The 19,015-nt window shown below is 35.4% G+C and overlaps 1 protein-coding gene across 2 annotated transcripts in view; it reads right to left on the minus strand.

Annotated features, from left to right (window-relative positions):
* Positions 1–19,015, minus strand: part of LOC145303401 (enoyl-CoA hydratase, mitochondrial-like) — a 71,804-nt gene that overhangs the window by 22,945 nt on the left and 29,844 nt on the right. For both annotated transcript variants that reach the window (XM_080144716.1, XM_080144715.1), the window contains exons 2-3: positions 15,196–15,393; positions 6,138–6,265 (exon numbers count right to left, since the gene is read on the minus strand). In XM_080144716.1, coding sequence (XP_080000842.1) covers positions 6,138–6,265; positions 15,196–15,286 — 219 coding nt within the window. In that variant the 5' untranslated portion in view covers positions 15,287–15,393. The remainder of the gene's footprint in view (positions 1–6,137; positions 6,266–15,195; positions 15,394–19,015) is intronic.

Here is a 19,015-nt window from a genome sequence, read left to right on the forward strand (position 1 = left end):
GTCTTCAGGAGGCCTCAAGTTTTGACAAGCTTCTGGGCTTGACCATTACTCCTGATCTTAAATGGAACACGTACATCAAATCTGTTGCCAAGGCCGCTGGAAAAATGGTGGGATCTTTCTATTGATCCGGTAAATATCTCACTGCTGATGCTATTCTCTATCTATATAAGAGCCAGGTACGTCCAAAGATGGAATACTGTTGCCACATCTGGGCAGGAGCTGCTAGAAAGGACTTGTCCTGCCTTGATAGAGTTACAAAATAGACTTCGTAGCCTCGTAGGAGATGTCCTTTTCTCTTCGCTGCAATTTCTATCTCACAGAAGAGATGTTGCGAGTTTGTCTCGGATGTATCGTTATTTTCATGGAAAGTGTTCGACTGAGCTTCAATCTATGGTCCCCCCTCGCCAAACTTTCACAAGAAACACTCGTCTAGCTGTAAACACTATCAATAATTTCCCCCACTCTTTATCTGTGCCTAAACCTAAACGTAGATTCCATGAACAAAGCTTCTTTCTTAGAACTGCACGCCTGTGGAATTGTCTTCCGTTTTCCTGCTTTCCGGCTGACTACAATATGGTTGTGTTCAAGTCTAAAGTAAATAAGTTCTTGATGAGCCGTTCCATATAAGTTATCAAATTTACCAAATTTTCATTACTAATGATTACTATATTTTCCAATTTCTACTGTACACTCTTTAACCCTTATCCTTGAGTGGCCTCTGGGCCTTGATAATGTGGTGATGCCTATGTAAAAAAAAAAAAAAAAAAAGTTCTCTCCAATTCTCTCTCCTCTGATCTTGAGCACGTAGTACAATGGGGAAAGGAGTGGCTAGTTACTTTTAATGCATCTAAAACCAAGCTTCTCTCTTTACATCATCAACATTCTAATCCACATTTGGCATCAATTGAAATGAATGGCTCTCGTCTTCAGGAGGCCTCAAGTTTTGACAAGCTTCTGGGCTTGACCATTACTCCTGATCTTAAATGGAACACGTACATCAAATCTGTTGCCAAGGCCGCTGGAAAAATGGTGGGATCTTTCTATCGATCCGGTAAATATCTCACTACTGATGCTATTCTCTATCTATATAAGAGCCAGGTACGTCCAAGGATGGAATACTGTTGCCACATCTGGGCAGGAGCTGCTAGAAAGGACTTGTCCTGCCTTGAAAGAGTTCAAAATAGACTTCGTAGCCTCGTAGGAGATGTCCTTTTCTCCTTCTTGCAACCTCTATCTCACAGAAGAGATGTTGCGAGTTTGTCTCTGATGTATCGTTATTTTCATGGAAAGTGTTCGACTGAGCTTCAATCTATGGTCCCCCCTCGCCAAACTTTCACAAGAAACACTCGTCTAGCTGTAAACACTATCAATAATTTCCCCCACTCTTTATCTGTGCCTAAACCTAAACGTAGATTCCATGAACAAAGCTTCTTTCTTAGAACTGCACGCCTGTGGAATTGTCTTCCGTTTTCCTGCTTTCCGGCTGACTACAATATGGTTTTGTTCAAGTCTAAAGTAAATAAGTTCTTGATGAGCCGTTCCATATAAGTTATCAAATTTACCAAATTTTCATTACTAATGATTTCTATATTGTCCAATTTCTACTGTACACTCTTTAACCCTTATCCTTGAGTGGCTTCTGGGCCTTGATAATGTGATGATGCCTATGTAAAAAAAAAAAATTCTCAGTTGTAGTTTAACTATTGAACTTCATAATTTTTCTAGTTTGAAGATAGTTTAAAGGGTAATGACACTATGACTAACTAAAATTAACAATAAATATTTTTTAATCATTTACATCATAATTCAAGTCAAAGTTCTTGACATAAAATATGTTCTTTTCAAATACAGATATTTTATTTTTGCTAACCATTTGTTCCTGTTGGAGATGTAAAAGTTTTTTGTGGATGGTAATCTGTTGAAGTAATCCCTGCATTTGTAACTTTCATAAAAAGCCACAATTTACATTAATAGGGATATCCGGCATTGCCCAGAGGTATGGATAGAAAAAAAGAAAGGTTAAAAAATAAGAATGTGTATCATCTGTTGTTTAAAACATTTCTCTACACATTCCTAGTGATGTTACTTTTTGAACACCACTCCTCTTCTCTCTCATTCTTTAGCAACTGATTCAATATAAAAAGATTATCCTGATTTAAATATGAAGGTGTTTGCGTAACTTTTGATATTGAGGTTGCCAGTTAATTAGTTAATTATTAACCTTTGATAGTTAATTATGAATTAAATAAAAAAACATACCTTGTTTTTTTTCATATAAGATTCATATTAGAAGTTATATTGACACTTGACAAAAAGATAAATTAATTAATACATAAGCTATTTTTAGTTTTACATACAGACATGGAGAAACCATCTATCTTTATTTACATGCCAACAAAAAGAGAGAAAACAGGTAATCACTAGATTTATATATAAACAAAGGAGAGGTAACTCAGTATTTTTGTTTTTTTTTTTACATGGGGGATCACCTCTTATCAAGGCTTGGAAGCTACTCGGGGATAAGGGTTATGGTGTGTACAATAATCAATGAGATAATATCGTAGTAATAGTTGGTATTGGAGATTTGATAAAATGTCTTACTTAAGGGGGCGATTAATCAGGAATTTGTTTATGTTGGACTTGAAGATATCTAAGTTGTAGTCAGGTGGGAAACAGCCAGACGGAAGAGAATTCCACAGGCATGCACTTCTCAGAAGTTACTCAAAAGCTTATATCAAAGAAAAATGACATCATCATAAACTCATACATGGACAATGGGAAGCAACTCATTAAACGGTTAAAGAAAGACAATTGTTGCAGTTTTCACAGTACCAAACCCTACTAACATTGACAATTTCCAATAGAGTTTGCATTCTGCCTAGATTCTTCAGGGGTTCATATGATGATGAAAACTTACTTGGCTGAAATGTGCATCAGTCTTGATGTCTGTAGTCAGATCATTGTAAATTATCAACAAGTGCCATAAAGCCATAGGTACATCATTTAGGAAGAGAGTGAAGTTTAAAGCACTCAAGTGTTACTTGTCCTACTCTTGGTTCTGATGTCAATAAATTAAATTCCACTACTCGTCACTTTGCTGTCAAAATATTCAACACTCTGCTGTCTAAACTCTCAACTTCAAAATGCGACTCACTGCTCACAAGACTTGCTTCTTCAATATCTAAATCTAAACTTCCCAGTCTCTCAAAACTCAAGTTTTTTATTTCTAACCAGAGCATTTCATTTGCATATCATCTGACAAACTTGACAAACTCGTAGTGATATAAAGAGAATAGTGGCCATTATTTCTTTTTTTCTTCATTCTTTCTAGCTGCCCCAGAACAGGTTTGTACTAATTTTTAACATCTTTGGTAACATTTCAGACCACATATTCAAGACCAAATAAGATCCTATCAGCATGGTCCACGCAGCACTGGTTCATACAACGAATGGTGCAGCTATTTCAAACTAAATCATTTAATCACAGAAAGAGAGAGAGATTGATAATGTTTACTACAGGCCATTTTAAAACCTATATAACACATCTGTCATAGTTCGCTTCGGAATGATTTCTCAGTTCCTAGCATGCTAAATTATCACATCTTCTCACTCCATTTTATCTCTTCTGTTTACATATTCGTAAACTTATCACTTTCAAACTTCTGAACTATTAACAGCAATTTAGATTCCCATCTCCCTTAATAGTCAAACTATAAAGAATCATAGACAAAAACAAATACAGAATAAGCTAAGCAAGGTCCCCCTCAACAAGTGGAAAATTTACTTTAACCATGACTAATGTTTGTGCAAAATTTCAAAAACTCCAAGATGTGGTTATTAAGAAAAGTGCAAACAAATGAACGGATGAACGATTTAGGGTCAATAGGGTCAATTTTACCCCTATAATGCTCCTTAGGGGAGCAACTAAGAGTTATCCTGGAAAATCTGTCTTGGCAAAAATTTACTTTTACCATGGCTAAAGATTGTGCAAGATTTCAAAAAAATCCATGGCGTGATTATTGAAAAAAGTGTGAACAAATGAACGGGAGTGAATTCTCTTTTGTCGGTGCATCAAAAATACCCATTTAATTTTCAGAATCAGCAAATTCTGAGCAAGTAATTTGAAAGTTAACTTCTTTGAAACCATCATTACACTAATTCTGTTATATGGAAGTATCACATAGATGTTTAGCAAACAATTAGAAAAGAAACTGACCGGTGTGTACACTAGATTGCTAGATACAACACCACACAAAAGAACAAATTTATAGACACTTCCCTCAGACCTAAGCCTTGATCAGAGAGAGAAGACCTAGATTTGTTGGTCATCGAGAGTGAACGATGACATTTTTAGTAGTGTTAGTTCGATTAATCAGAAATTGAAAAAAATCGGAAATTTTGGGGGTATTGGAAAAATTTGTGCCTATTTTTCGATGTCAACAACAATTCATTTAATTGGCTTTTTTATTTGATTTTCTTTTAAGAAAAATATTCTACTGCTGATAGTAATACTAAAATAATGAGTATCTTTTGATTTTAAACTATTAGTAAAACTAAAATCGATAAATCATCCCTCACAAGTGTATCCTTACGTTTAAGAAAATATTTGCACATTTAACATGTTTTTACGGTAATCGTGAGAAATAACAACTTTATGGTTTAATATATAAAGGTTTAGAAAGAATCAGAAATTGTATCAGAATCGGGAATTTAATACGGAATCAGTAAAAATACTGGAATCGTCTAATCCCTAATTTTTCGCAATGTTCTTTTGTAGATGTAAAAAATCATAAAATCATCAGTAACATTTTTTTTTGGTGGATATAATTCAGTGAGGAGACTGCACAGAAATTATATCAAGGAATTAACAGACAGAGAACTCACAATGCACTTATGAAGGCCTACCTGGTGTGATAAGAGAGTTTGATTTACGAGAAACTATTCTTGAGTGTCTTTAGTCTCTCTGTACAAGTTTGTCAGGTCAACCTGACATGAGCATACTTTACCCTACAAATAAACCCTGATCAAATATTCAAAATAACATAGTATTCGAAACCCAAATAAGATCTTATGGCTATACACTAGCTCAAATGAGGAATGGTGCACCTTCTCGATGTAATATTTTTTCAAGTAAAGCACTCAAATACTCCACCAGACCCAATGAATTCATGTCTTAAAATTTTATAAGACCAAGAAAAATAAGAAAAATATAGTATAGCATAGTTAAAATGGAGGAGAGGAAAACTAATATTACGTTTCTGAGTTTTTGAGATGAAGATTGATTATTCGTATTATTTGAATTCTTCTTATGAATATATACAGTAATAAGTAAAACAGTATCATATATATATATATATATATATATATATATATATATATATACACACACACAGAAATAATAATTAGTAATAGTGATACTTACGACTAGAAATAAAATAGGTTTAAGATTCTTAAAATTCATACAATTCCGCAAGGACCCATGGTGCAGTGGTTAAAGTATTTTGAAAATCAATTGTGAAAGTTATGTTTTTCTGAAGGTTGAAGGTTCAAATCTCAATTGTGAATTACTAAGGACTACTATCCAGTCACGGCCGAAATAAAGCAGGAGCCTGCTAGCCCCGCAAAGTAAATATAGGGTTCTGTTCAAAATTTTGTCCAAATTCAACAGGATACACCTGAAAAAATCAAAGGCTACATCAACCGAAACATTGTGCAAATGATACTCAAAAAAAAAATATTTTGTGTTATAAGTTTCTTATATTGATTTTACTCTTAGAAAGATTTATATTCAGGTATTATTAAAAACTTCATGTTCATATTTCATTAAAAATAAAAAAAAAATGTCTATTTTGTAAAAAAAAAACACAAAAAAAAACTTTTATTATAAGATTCTAATATTGTTTTAAAAAAAAACTTTCAACAGCAAAAAAAAAACATGCATTTATTTTTGATTCGGGCCTAAAATTGCATTTGCCTGCTTCTACTATGCACTCTCTCCATGTTCCAACTAAAAACCAAAAAAAGTGATGCCGTTCTAATAGTACAAGTGTCTAAAACTTTCAGGAAGACGGGAGAGGAAAAGAAGGGCCCAATATTATAAACGTCCAAACCTTTTATAATTTCCTTTATTTACTTACGGCATATCCATTTACTGCAGCAATTACAGGTTTTCTGGCTTTGGTGATACCGTCCCAGTGACCAAGGAAGTTCGTTTTGACGACGTTGGAGAATTCTTGATCTTTCATTTCTTTAATATCAGCCCCGGCTAAAATGATAAAAATAAAAAAAATTGGTTCATAAGTTAATGTAACTTGCTTGAAGCATTGTCTAATCTCTACTAATTTATAAAAGGGATTTTTTCTGTATGTCTGTATATGTGTGTTCATTCCCTCTGGACTCAAAAACGGCTGGGTCAATTATAAAATTTCACACGAAAGTACTTTATATGCCTGTTCTTAGATAGATTCTGTGTCAGAATGTCTTCGATGACAATCTGATGATAGAAAGATCATTCTTAAAACTTTTTATATCACGTCTATATCATAATATCTACAAGTTAACAATGGGGGTCGCCTGTCTATTTAATTTGCCCGACTTTGAAAAGCTAATTATTCCATATTTTTCGATTGTCGTGTGTGGATTTGGCTTTTTCGTATAAAAAAAGTGAAACTAATTTGAAGCTTAAGACATCCTCCTGGCGATCATGCTGGGAACGTCTAAAAGCAATCAGCTTTGATTTTTTTTTTTTACACAGTAATCACCACTTATCAAGGCCCGGAAGCCACTCAGGGATAAGGGTTATTGCAAGTACATTATGTTAGTGTGGAGATTTTAATAAGGGGGCGGTTCATTAGGAATTTGTTAACATTGGACTTGAAGACATCCAAGTTGTAGTCTGGTGGGAAGCAGGCAGACGGAACAGAGTTCCACAGGCGTGCAGTTCTAAGAAAGAAGCTTTGTTCATGGAATCCGCGTTTTGATTTAGGCACAGATATAGAGTGGGGGAAATTTTTCACAGTGGATTCAGCTAGACGAGTGTTTTTCGTGAAAGATTGGCGAGGGGGGACCAGAGATTGGAGTTCAGACGAGCACCTGCCATGGAAATAACGATAAAACAAGGATAGGCTTGCAACGTCTCTTCTGTGGGAGAGAGGTTGCAGGGTAGAGAAAAGGGCATCCCCCACTAAGCCACGAAGTCTATTTTGTACTCTGTTAAGGCAGGATAGGCTGTTTTTAGCAGCTCCTGCCCAGATATGGCAACAGTATTCCATCCTTGGACGTACTTGGCTTTTATATAGATAGAGAATTGCATCAGTAGTGAGATATCTTCTGGAGCGGTAGAAGGATCCCACCATCTTTCCAGTGACCTTGGCAACAGACTTGATGTATGTGTTCCATTTCAGATCAGGAGTAAAGGTCAAACCCAGAAGCTTGTCAAAACACGGGGCCTCACCCAGACGAGAGCCATCCATCACAATTGATGCCAGATGGGGATCAGAGCGTTTATGATGTAAGGATAGGAGTTTGGTTTTAGATGCATTAAAGGTAACCAGCCACATCTTCCCCCACTGAACCACACGCTCGAGATCAGAGGAGAGAGAATCAGAGAGAACTTTGTCATTTACAGCCTTTGATGTGTTGCCCCAGATGGTCGTGTCATCAGCATAGATGTCAACGAATGATTTAAGTATGTGTTTAGGGAGGTCATTGATGTAGATCAGGAAGAGAGTTGGGCCCATGACCCCTGAGGAACTCTAGCATTTATATTGCAGGCCTCCGATTTTTGTCCATCGACCACTACTCTTATGAGCCTATCGGAGAGAAATGATTTAATGATTGAGAAAACATTTCCAGTTATACCGTAGCTGGAAATCTTGTGAAGTAGACCCTTATGCCATACCTTGTTGAAGGCCTTTGATATGTCAAGAGCAATTGCCCTAGAAAGGAAGCCTTTGTCAAGAGATTCACTAATCCTGTGGGATATAACCGTCAGCACATCTGCGGTAGATCTTGCAGAGCGGAAACAATATTGTGTGTAAAACGAAAGCAGAGAAAGTTTTAGCAAGCCGTTTTCTGTAAGCAGATTTGATTTCTATAAAAGATAACATTTTAAAGAAATTTCCGCACAATTAATAATTATCAAATATTTACATATTATACATAAAAATAATTCTGAAACTATTATCTATATGAAAATGGATGATATATGGCTGATTTATCTGATTAATTTTTAAATATTCTTTGTCAACTTTGCTCGGTCGTAACTTTGCTTCCTGTGGTCGTTTAAAAAAAACAAAAAATCAAAGTCCAGTAGAGTTCAGCCATATCCAATCAAATTTAACCCCACGCATATGTATCCAAATGTAACGTATAAAATGTAAACATTGAAAAAAACAGTTTCCCTTTTTGTTGTAGTCATTTTTTACCATTATTTTTATTTTTAACTTGGAGTATAAAATCATTGAACGCATAAAAGAAAACTAAATTAACATCATTGGAATGCTTATTTTATTCTCTTTTCATCAATGTAATTCTTTTAAAAATTGACCAACAAATAAAAAAGATATGACTTGTTGAAGCACATTAAGCATGTAATATTGCCGATGTCCATGAAAATACAGCATATGCTTGTTGTAATGCTACAATTATTAACCCATCACCTTTTCTATATATATAGCTCTAAGTAACAACACCTATTGAGCTTTTTCATAACTGCAATACTCTTTGCTCTTATTGACCTTATCTAGAACACTATAATATTATGTGTGTGTGTATATATAAATATATATATTACACACACGGTGCATCACAAAAGTATTGGATATATCACATTTTTCTTCATAACTTTAATTAGGTTTCAAGATTGTTACGTAAAATTTTGTCAGTATATTCCTATTACCATTCTAACTTATATTTGGGGTAGAAATTACAAATCAAAGCTTAGAAAGTTTATACTTAAGGAAAAATATAAATTAACAAATGCAAAAGTATTAAATACATTAATTTAATATTTGGTTGCATAACCTTTGTTGCGTTCAACAGCTTTCAGTCGCTTTCTATAGTTGCACATGTTTTTTTTGCAAAGATTTGCAGGTATTTTGCGCCATTCTTCTTTTCAGAACTCTTCTAGTTGCTGAATATTTTGTGGATTCCTCTTGTGAACATTGATCTTTAATATTTTCCACAAATTTTCAACTGGGTTGAGGTCTGGAGACTGATTGGGCCAAATAAGAACATCAATTTCATTATTTTTAAGCCATTCTTTGGTTAGTTTGGCAGTATGTTTGGGATCATTGGCATCCTAAAACACAAAATTGCTATTATGTTTCAACAAATCAGCAGATTTCCGGAGGTTTTTCTCCAGAATATTCCTATATATATGCCCATTAATTCTACCATTGATGATTTCTAATTCACCAGTACCGTTGGATGAACAAGGCCGATAGCCATTAGTCGTGTGCTCTCGTGTAATGAATGAATGCGTGAATGTAGCATTGACATGAAATTCTTAAAGATAAACTAAAATAACCAAAAAATGGGCTAAAATGACTTAAATAAATAAAAAGTAAATGACTTAGAATGACTTTAATGAACTTAAGGATGAATTGAATGACCTTAAGAATGACTTGAATGCTTAAAAATAACTGGAATCCTTCAAAAACAACTTTAATAATCTGGAGAATGACTTGAATGGCTTTGAGACTGATTGGTTGTAAAGTGGGTGATCATTTTACATTAAATTAATATAGAAAAGTGATCCCCCACTTTATATCACAATAAGTACAGCATGTAGTAAAACAGATACTACACTTTGATCTTTATATTTAATTTATTTTGTTTAAAGAAAAAATTACAATAAAAAAAAATTCCAATATAAAATTAAAACATTTAAAAAAGTAAATTCTTCAAGAGACAAAACAAATTTAGGCACAAGGCCCTATAAGATCTGGGGAGGGGGTGTTGCAGGGTCTTTGTAACTAAAGTAAGAATGGCATCTGTGACGACTTTACTCTTGACTGGTAACATTTACCACAATACCTCATTCACTCTGTGGAATCTAAAGCTAACTAATGAAAACCCCAGCGTTTTTACAAAAAGGATATATATATACAGTTTCTGTATGTATGTGTGTGTGTGTGTATGTGTGTGCATTTTTTTTTTTTTTTTATATATTAAAATGTGTATGTGTGTGTGTGTGTGTGTGTGAAAAAAGTTCAATTCATTGGAAAAAATAAAAAGTTCTTGAATTTGGAAGAAAAATAGTTTGTGTTGGGGAGTGGGAAATATAGGAAAAATGTACAAAAAATAAAATTGCCTAGTGCATTGTTAGTAAGGTCCCTCCCTAAGCTAATCTAAGTAGTTAGATTGCCTACTGTTTTCCGGGGCACCGAAAACAAGCGGGGAGATCCCTAATGGGGATTGGGAAGACTTCATATCAGGTGTTTGGAGTAAAATAAATAGATTGTTAAAAACAAAAGGGGGGAATATATTAGGTGGCGACCTTCGAGTAGGGGTTGATCAGGGGATGATAAACAAAAAGATGGGGGGGGGGGTAGTGGTAGGGTTGCCTCGGAAGGTTCTCTAGTGCCAAAAAACCAAAAAATCGAGGGACAGGATCTCATTTGTACCACCAGTCAAGAGTCTCTTTACTTTTTATTTGTCTAACCTAGCGGGATGGGCTCCGTAGGACCCAGTACCGCATGTGCCATGCCTATGGTGGTAACACGAATTCAAACTTGGCGCCTCATCGGATGCACAAGCTAGCGTCATGCACCCACCTCTTGTCAAAGACCACTCGAGGCAACCTCTTCCAATCGCATCTGATCTTTACTTTAAGCAGATGCTTAAAGTAGACTATCAGATCCCGATCCAGAACAGATATCCCTTCGCGGACTCGCTTGAGGCGTGTGATCCATATGACCATCCTTGCTACTGCTAGTATCGCTAGAAAAACCATTCTTTTCTCCCTAGGCAGCGGCGGATCAATGTTCTCCACAAAATATGATTCGTCGAGTTCAAGCCAGCGCTTGGCATCGATGCGAGCCGTTACCTCGTTGACGTACCCTAGGAGGGTCTTGAGCCTGCTACAGCAGAAAAAGGCATGACCGACAGTTTCTCTCATGTCTTCGTCGCAGCGCAGGCAGTAGACCCGGGTTTCTTCATTGTAAAGGTTGAGTTCCTCAAGGAGGGGCAGTGCGTTCCGGACAAGTCGCCAGGTAAGGGAAAATTCCGAATTTGTAAGAAAGTCCCGTCCCGGCGCCCAACTCCACTGGGAGCGGACCTCCTCTAACGACATCCCCGTCTGTTTCACTAGCGGTTCCTTTTTGCTACGCCCCACTAGCTCCCGATAAAGCTTGTTCCTAGACTATTCGAGGACACTGGTCCCCGGCAACGCTCTAAGTGCGGACCGGCATTCGGCGTAGAATGTTTGTTCCCCCCTCGGTCTCCGCCGTGCTTCGACCGAGGGGTCAGGTGTGAGATTGGAAAACGAGCTTTCAACCGCAGTGACCCATGCAACATCTACGTACAATGACCGGCTCAGGAAGCCAACCTCTCTGCGTGCTTGTGACACAGGAGATCGGGCAGTCCCAAGCCTCCCTCGCTCGGATTTCGAACACAGACCTCTCTGCAAACATCTTGGCCAAAAGGCCAAGAAAAGCTTAAAAAGCTAAGAACAGCATCTATTAACAACAGACCTTTGATCTTAACCAAAAAGGCCAAGCACAAAAGTGTTACGGACAGACCGACGGAGTGACTTATAGAGTCGCTTACACCCGACTAAAAAACTGTCGTACAAAGCTAAGACTCTGTAACATCATTTGTGTATAGATATTCCCTCAGGCATTTGTCCTGTGGCGATGGAAAATTTGTGATGCGTGGAGGCTTGAAATGCTGGAAGCATGTAATAATTGATCTCAATGACCGTCTTCAGTATCATGACTGCTTGAGCGTGTGAATTCACCAGTAGGACTAAAAAAAAAAAAAGAAGTCATTTTTGGGCTCATAGATATTAAGTGTCTGAGGGAGTAGCACTCATCTGACAAGACGTTGCAATCACCATCATCATATGTATATATATACATACACACACACACACAACTACACTAAAATAGCGAAATTCGGAAAGCAAAATGTGATTAAAAAAAAGGTATCTACTGACTTTCTGTGTCAATTTTAACTAAAACCAATGATATCTACTTAATATGCATGTCAGAAGTATTTTAATATTATCACGTTATTAAAAATATCACGAGTTTTCGATCTTTATCGACGCCATGTTTTTTGGGGAAACACGTGACATAAGGAAAGTAACTAAGTTATGTTAAAAACAAGGCAAGTAGTTCATATTTGAGATTGTTCACGCACAATTTATTAAAAACGTTTTCTTTAATAATTTTTTTCTATCGTTTTTCGTAACTTTTGATATATACTGTAACACGACAATTAAGTAGAGATCATTGGTTTACCTTAAAATTCAATATTAAAAATTTTGAATTTCACTATTATAGTGTAGTCGCACCAATATATATATATATATATATATATATATATATATATATATATATATATATATATATAAAATGAAATAAGAATTATAGTCAAGTTTACCAAAATAATCCAAGATGGCAAAACTAAAGTATATTATAAATATTGAAGAGTTAATATTTATAAAGTAATCTCAACCAGATGTAAAAGCTCAATAAAACCAAATAGGAAATAGAGCTTATAATAAGAACTGAGCTAATTTTTCTCTGACACACAATGCAGACTATACATCCTCATTGACGTACACATTGTCAATGTAAGCTGATGCTGTGTCAATAGTCTTTTCCTGAGACAGCACCGCATGCACAATAGTCTTCATGATCTATGGCACCACATTCAGACAAAGGCCAAGTCGTGTCAAGCAGTACCTATGACCGCTGAAACCACACTGTCTGGAACAGCTACGTCTCATCCACTCGCACCTGCAAATAGGCCTTCTGCAAATCTAATATTCACACATTAGAGCCTTTCTGCCGCCATTCCCTCAGTTTGCTATTGCACACGTCAGCATCAGCAGTGTAAGCCTCAATGTGGTTGTTGAATTCACGATAGTCCAGCACCGATCTTACTTTTGACTTATTATGCTGGACCACCGCCATACAGGGTATCAGACCTTTGGGAGGTCCAAGCTTGTCGTCAGGGTAGAGGATCAACCATCTATCTTGGATCCATGCCTCAAGCTCTTGCTCGTATTTATTATGAGCCTCGTGGTATGGGGTACTCTATGATGCCATTATTAAGTTTGGTTGGCACCCTTCCCTCAGTTCACTTCTATGATGCAGTCCAGGCCTTCTGGCGATAGTTGTAGTCCACCATAAAATCGGGCTGATCGATGTGGACCCCAGTACACACTGGGGTTTCCAAAAAGCGCATGTTCTCGTCTCATTCAATAACAATTTCCCCATGTGCCTTGCAATAAGTCAAACCTCAGCAAATGCCCTTGCATCACCAACATATTGATTTCTGCGGCCACACCGGAATCCGTATGGATCTTCATGGTTCCGGCTCCACAGCATCTCGCCACCTATTATGGTGACTTTGATGTTCTTATTCCAGGTTCAACACAGTCTGGCACTCATTATGATATGTGAGCAGCCCGAGTCAAGGAGAGCTGAGCAAGATACTTGGTTTACGTGTACAGTCATTGTTGGTTGCGCCTCACTCACATCTTGTCTGGAGAGCAGAGCGGCACTGACGTCCTGTCCCCTAATATGTTTCCTGCACAGTTTTGGGCTTGGTGTCCAATGCTGCCACATTGGAAACAGGAAACAGCATGCGTGTCTCTGCTCCCTGTCAGTGCAACTTTTTTTGCAAAATGACCCTGCCAGTCGCAACGGAACCATCTCCATTGGTTGCAGGGCTTAAACTAGGAGTCTCCCCTGTACTATTCTGGGCTGTCTGCGCTGTCATCACAACTAGTTCCCCTAGATCCTCCTCATCTTTGATGATGACTCAAGCGCATTCCAACAAGTGTTCCATGAACATAGCTGATGGAGGCTCTCAGCAGTTGCTTTACATAAGTCGGAAGGCTGGCCGCAAACATATATGCATATGTCCATTCTGATACTCCACCAATAAACAAGATTGCCAGTTTTCTCAGCTCTGCCAGAAAAACATCCACAGTCTCTCCTGGCAGGAGTCTCCTCAAAGCAAATTTCTCCGTACACGGATCCATGGTAAATGTCTTATACAGTGTATTTTTATTGCCGTCAAATCAGTCTTCTTGGCAGCACTAAGTTGCTGATATACACTCAAGGCGCCTCCAGCCAATCTCAAGGGAATCACCATGTGTATCCGCTTTACTTCACAGAGGTTGCACATCAACCCGACCCTTTTGACCCAGTCAACAGACGTAGACCCATCAAATTTGGGTATCAGCTTCAAATTCAAATTCGATTCGGTCATTATCTTTTTACAGTAAATAAAGTGAAGAAAAAAAAGTGACTGAAAAAACTTCAAAGGGAAAGAAAATGGTGATGTTCAGAAACGACAAAAAAAAAAAAAATGGCTGAAAATAGTTTGTTGAAATAACTTCAGATGCCGATTTTTCCTTTCCAAAAAAATAAATTTGTTCTTACAACAGTTGCTTCCTGGTAGTGGTTAAAAAAAATGCCTATCAACTTCATTTCCTTTCTCCTCCCCCTCTTCCACTTCTCACACCATTTTGACCCCCCCCATCACATGACCTGTAAACATGTGATTCAGGTTTGGTATAAAAGCTTAGCCAATCTTCATGGCATATCTCTTTCAGATCCCACCTGAAGGTAAATTCGTTATTGTTGTCATTTTTACAGACAGCCATACAAGGCACAAACACGTGGGCGCTTGCTTTTTCGATGACTATCACACTTATTAAAAGGCACCTCGTATTTTAGTTTTATTGATAGTTTAAAATCAATACATCATTTAATCAATTAGTACTAGTAATGCCAATTTAAGTTTTAAACAAAAACAAAAAAAAAATTTTAAGAATAGTTTTGGCATCGAAAAATAGACAGTAATTTTTCTGATTCCAATATCCCAAAAGTTCTGATTTCTCCTATTCTGATTAATTGTCCCAACACTAATTTAAATATATTAAGTTAAAAATAAAATACTATAATTTGACAACATTCATGAAACAAACGAGCAAATATTCTTCGAACTTACCAGCAAAGGCTTTTCCCTTTCCCGTTATGATGATGCATCCAACCTCCGCATCGTCATTGAAACCATCCACAGCTGCGTTCACTTCTGTCATAAGGCCATGACATAGAGCGTTGAGTGCTTTGGGTCGGTTCAGTGTGATTAGACCAATATTATTGCCCGAACCCGTTTTTTCAACTTTTATATATTGATGATCATTAGCTGAAAAAAAAAAAAAAGAAAAGAAAAACATAGTAAAATACATTGTCAAATTCCCTAATTATTATATGAATAAAATTTGGTGCTTGTACAGTTTAGCAACGATATTAAAAAACAAAGATAAAGAAAAATCTATGATGTACGCGCACGTTATAGAATGACGTTCTCATAAGAAAAAAAAAACGCTTAATTTGATCAAGTAGACTGATTTTTGTAGAGAAAAATCACATTTTAGTGAGGTTGATCGCAACAACAGCCATCTTGAAAATTTCACCTACGAAGAGGGAGGTGCAAGGAGATAACTCCATCTAATTCTTGAAGTTTGTCAAAATGCATATGAAGTTCTAATAATTTCATTAATAAATTTCTTAACGATGTTTTGAAAGAAAAAAAAAAACGACAAAAGAAATACTTAAAATTATTCAAATCTGTAAAAATAATGTCATCAAATTTTGGCTTACTCCAAAAATTAGATGGAGTTATCTCCTCTGTGCCCGTCTATTATGAGCTGAAATTTCCAAGATGGCTGTTGTTGCAATTGTCCTCACTAAAATTTGATTTTTCTTTGTAGAAAAAAACTGACTTGATCAAATTAAACGATTTTTTATGAGATGGGCATATATATAGCGATTTTTCTATATCTTTGTTTTTAATGTCTTTGCTAAACTGCATAAGCACCTAAAATTTTGTATATGACTGTTTCTCACTCTCAAATCATCCAGAGTAATCTCCCTTAAAATTAACTCAAATTTTTCACCCTCAACCATATTAAGAGAATGTGTTCCCCTATGCTGGAAAAACAAACAAAAAAATCTAAATTTCACCCAAGAGAGGAATACGAAACAGGATATTATCCATTTTCTGTTTCAGATACTCAAACAATCACACACAAATCAAAAGACTGCAAATTTGATGTACAAGAGCAACCATGGAGTTTATACATAAGTACAATTCCAGGTCAACATATATGATCCCTACTTTCCCTTCCACATATATACAATTTCAGATTATAAAAATATACAAAATTACTTGTTTAATTTGTAACTGGGGTGGAGATTAGTTTTCTATGTAAATTTCATATAAAGTCCCCTATAAACAAAAATATAACAGTATAATTTCTAAGGGGGTGGGTACTTTAAACTTACTTAGCAAAAATAGCAAAGTAATTTTTTGAAAAACTTTTTTGATTTAGTATTTCACCCTGTATGACCTGAATTATGAAGTAGATAATTGAAAAATATTTGTTAATTTTAGTTAGTTTAAAGGGTAATGACACTATGATTGTCTTCAAACTGGAAAAATTATTAAGTGCAGTAGTTAAACTACCACTGAAAATTTTTGCATTTCATAAACTTACCTTAATTATTATCCATAGTGCTTAAAAAAAATGTGTTTATGACAACAAACAAAATCCTCCACTCTCTTAGATAAATAATGGCATACTGAATGTAAGCAATGGACAGTTGCAATCTGGAGGTAAGGGGTATCTACCCAGATACTGAAGTAATATGTACAAGGCGTGTTTGAATCAATTCCCACTTTATTTATGCCATTATATTCATTTATTTACGACTGAACAAATTAGTTCAACCAGGTCATAATGAGTTAAGATAAATAATTTATTTTAACTAAAAATTATTTTGTTTTCCTAAATTTCTAAATTGTAATTCAAATACCAAACAATATAACTAAGTGTGAATATTTCTCATTTTTAAAATTATTTTATTTAAATTTCTGAATGTTAATGCTTCGTATTTTGTCGCAGCTTGGAGGTGGTTGTGAACTTGCTATGATGTGTGATATCATCTATGCATCTGATAGAGCAAAGTTTGGACAGCCAGAAATCCTACTTGGTACGATTCCAGGTAAGAATATTTTTTTATCTTTGCATAATCCACTTTTCATATGAACTGACAAAAAATTGCATGTGTTAATGAAGGAAAGAATCGTTTAAAAATTGGTATTGCCATTCGTGCTACAATAGTCTTCTTTTTTTTTTTTTAATTCATTTATTTGGCTATTTAACTTTTGTGAAGAAATGTTAACCCTTATCTATAAAAGTGAGAATGTGTGTATGGGGACAACACTCAACCTATATACTCAATGGATTTTTGATCTACAGACTTGAAATTTGTTATATAGAGTATTCAGACATGTGGAAAACTTTTTAATTGGTTTTCATCTGAAAAAAAAGGGCTGCTAAGGGATCCAAATTAAAAAATTGATATTTAGGGGTCATCAGATTTTTATCTGTTTGTCAACTGTTGCATGACTGTGAATGCACAAATTGTTCACACGACAGTTTCCATTTGTTAAGAATACATAGGTTTGAAAACACTTTTTAAAGATCGTGTCAAGTGGCCTAATGGTTATCATACTTGACTCATTGTCTTTAGATTTTGGTTTCGATCTCAGCTCAAGTATTTCTTGTTTTTTTTTAATTGTTTAGAATAAAAATAATACTTGCATGCACATGTCTTGGTTTCTTTGCATTCTTTTTTACTTTCAAAGAATTTAACATTACGTTTTATATCCGTACATCTGCTAGTCCATTTATATAGTACTAAAACTCTGAGGAGCTTAAGGTATGTTTGCTTGATAGACGGAATGAAAGATAACTTATTTGACAGTTATTTCCCTTGATCTAAGAAATAATGTATATACTGTGAATATTGAATTATTTGAAAATTTGTTTCCAAATTTGGCACAAAGTTTTCAATGTTCAAGTGATATTTTAGAAAAATTTAATATCTATCTCATCTTTAATGCAATCTTATTTATAACTTGAAAATTATAATAAAAAATGGGAATAAAAATGGTAATCATAGGTTCAGGGCAGTACACAGAGATTCTCATTCATTGCTGGGCAACACTAGGTGAGGCTCCTAGTACTTTTGTTGGTTTTTTTGTCTGTTTGTAGATATCCTCCACTCTCCAAGACAGACGGTGGAATACTGAATGTAAGCAATGGACAGTTGTAATCTGGAGATAGTGAAGTAATATGTACACGGCACGATTGAATCAATTCCAACTTTATTTATGCCATTATATTCATTTATTTACAACTGAACCAATTAGTTCAACCCGGTCATAAAGGATTAAACTATATAGTAACCCTAATTAAAAAAACAAAAACAAAACATAAATAACATTTTTATAAAATGGCAAAATAATCGTTGGAAAATATCAACAGGAATTAACATTGCAAACTAAAGACCCACAAAAATAATGTTTCACAAAAGAAAAAATTGAACATCTTAGCATATATTATATTATTTTGTATGTATTTTTTTGATTTCTTCCATATTGACCTAAAAACATAGAATCTCATTAGTGGAGGCATCTACAATAACATGCGGTTTAAGATTAACATTGAACTGCTGTTGAAATACAGTTTTAGGTTAACATGAAGTTTAGGTGACAGATAAATTTCTTCAAAAAGGAAATATGCAGTAACTTTAAAGATTATGAAATGCTGAATGTATTGGAATTAAAGTCAATTTAGTATTTCTGCATGAAATTAAAAAAAAACTTTAAATTAGTAAATATGTTCATATTATTAGCTTATGGAATGCTGTTGCCATATCTGGGCAGGAGCTGCTAAAAACAGCCTATCCTGCCTTGA

Source organism: Euprymna scolopes, chromosome 19 (genome assembly GCF_053919585.1).
Source record: "Euprymna scolopes isolate OS-2025 chromosome 19, ASM5391958v1, whole genome shotgun sequence".
NCBI lineage: Eukaryota > Metazoa > Mollusca > Cephalopoda > Sepiida > Sepiolidae > Euprymna > Euprymna scolopes.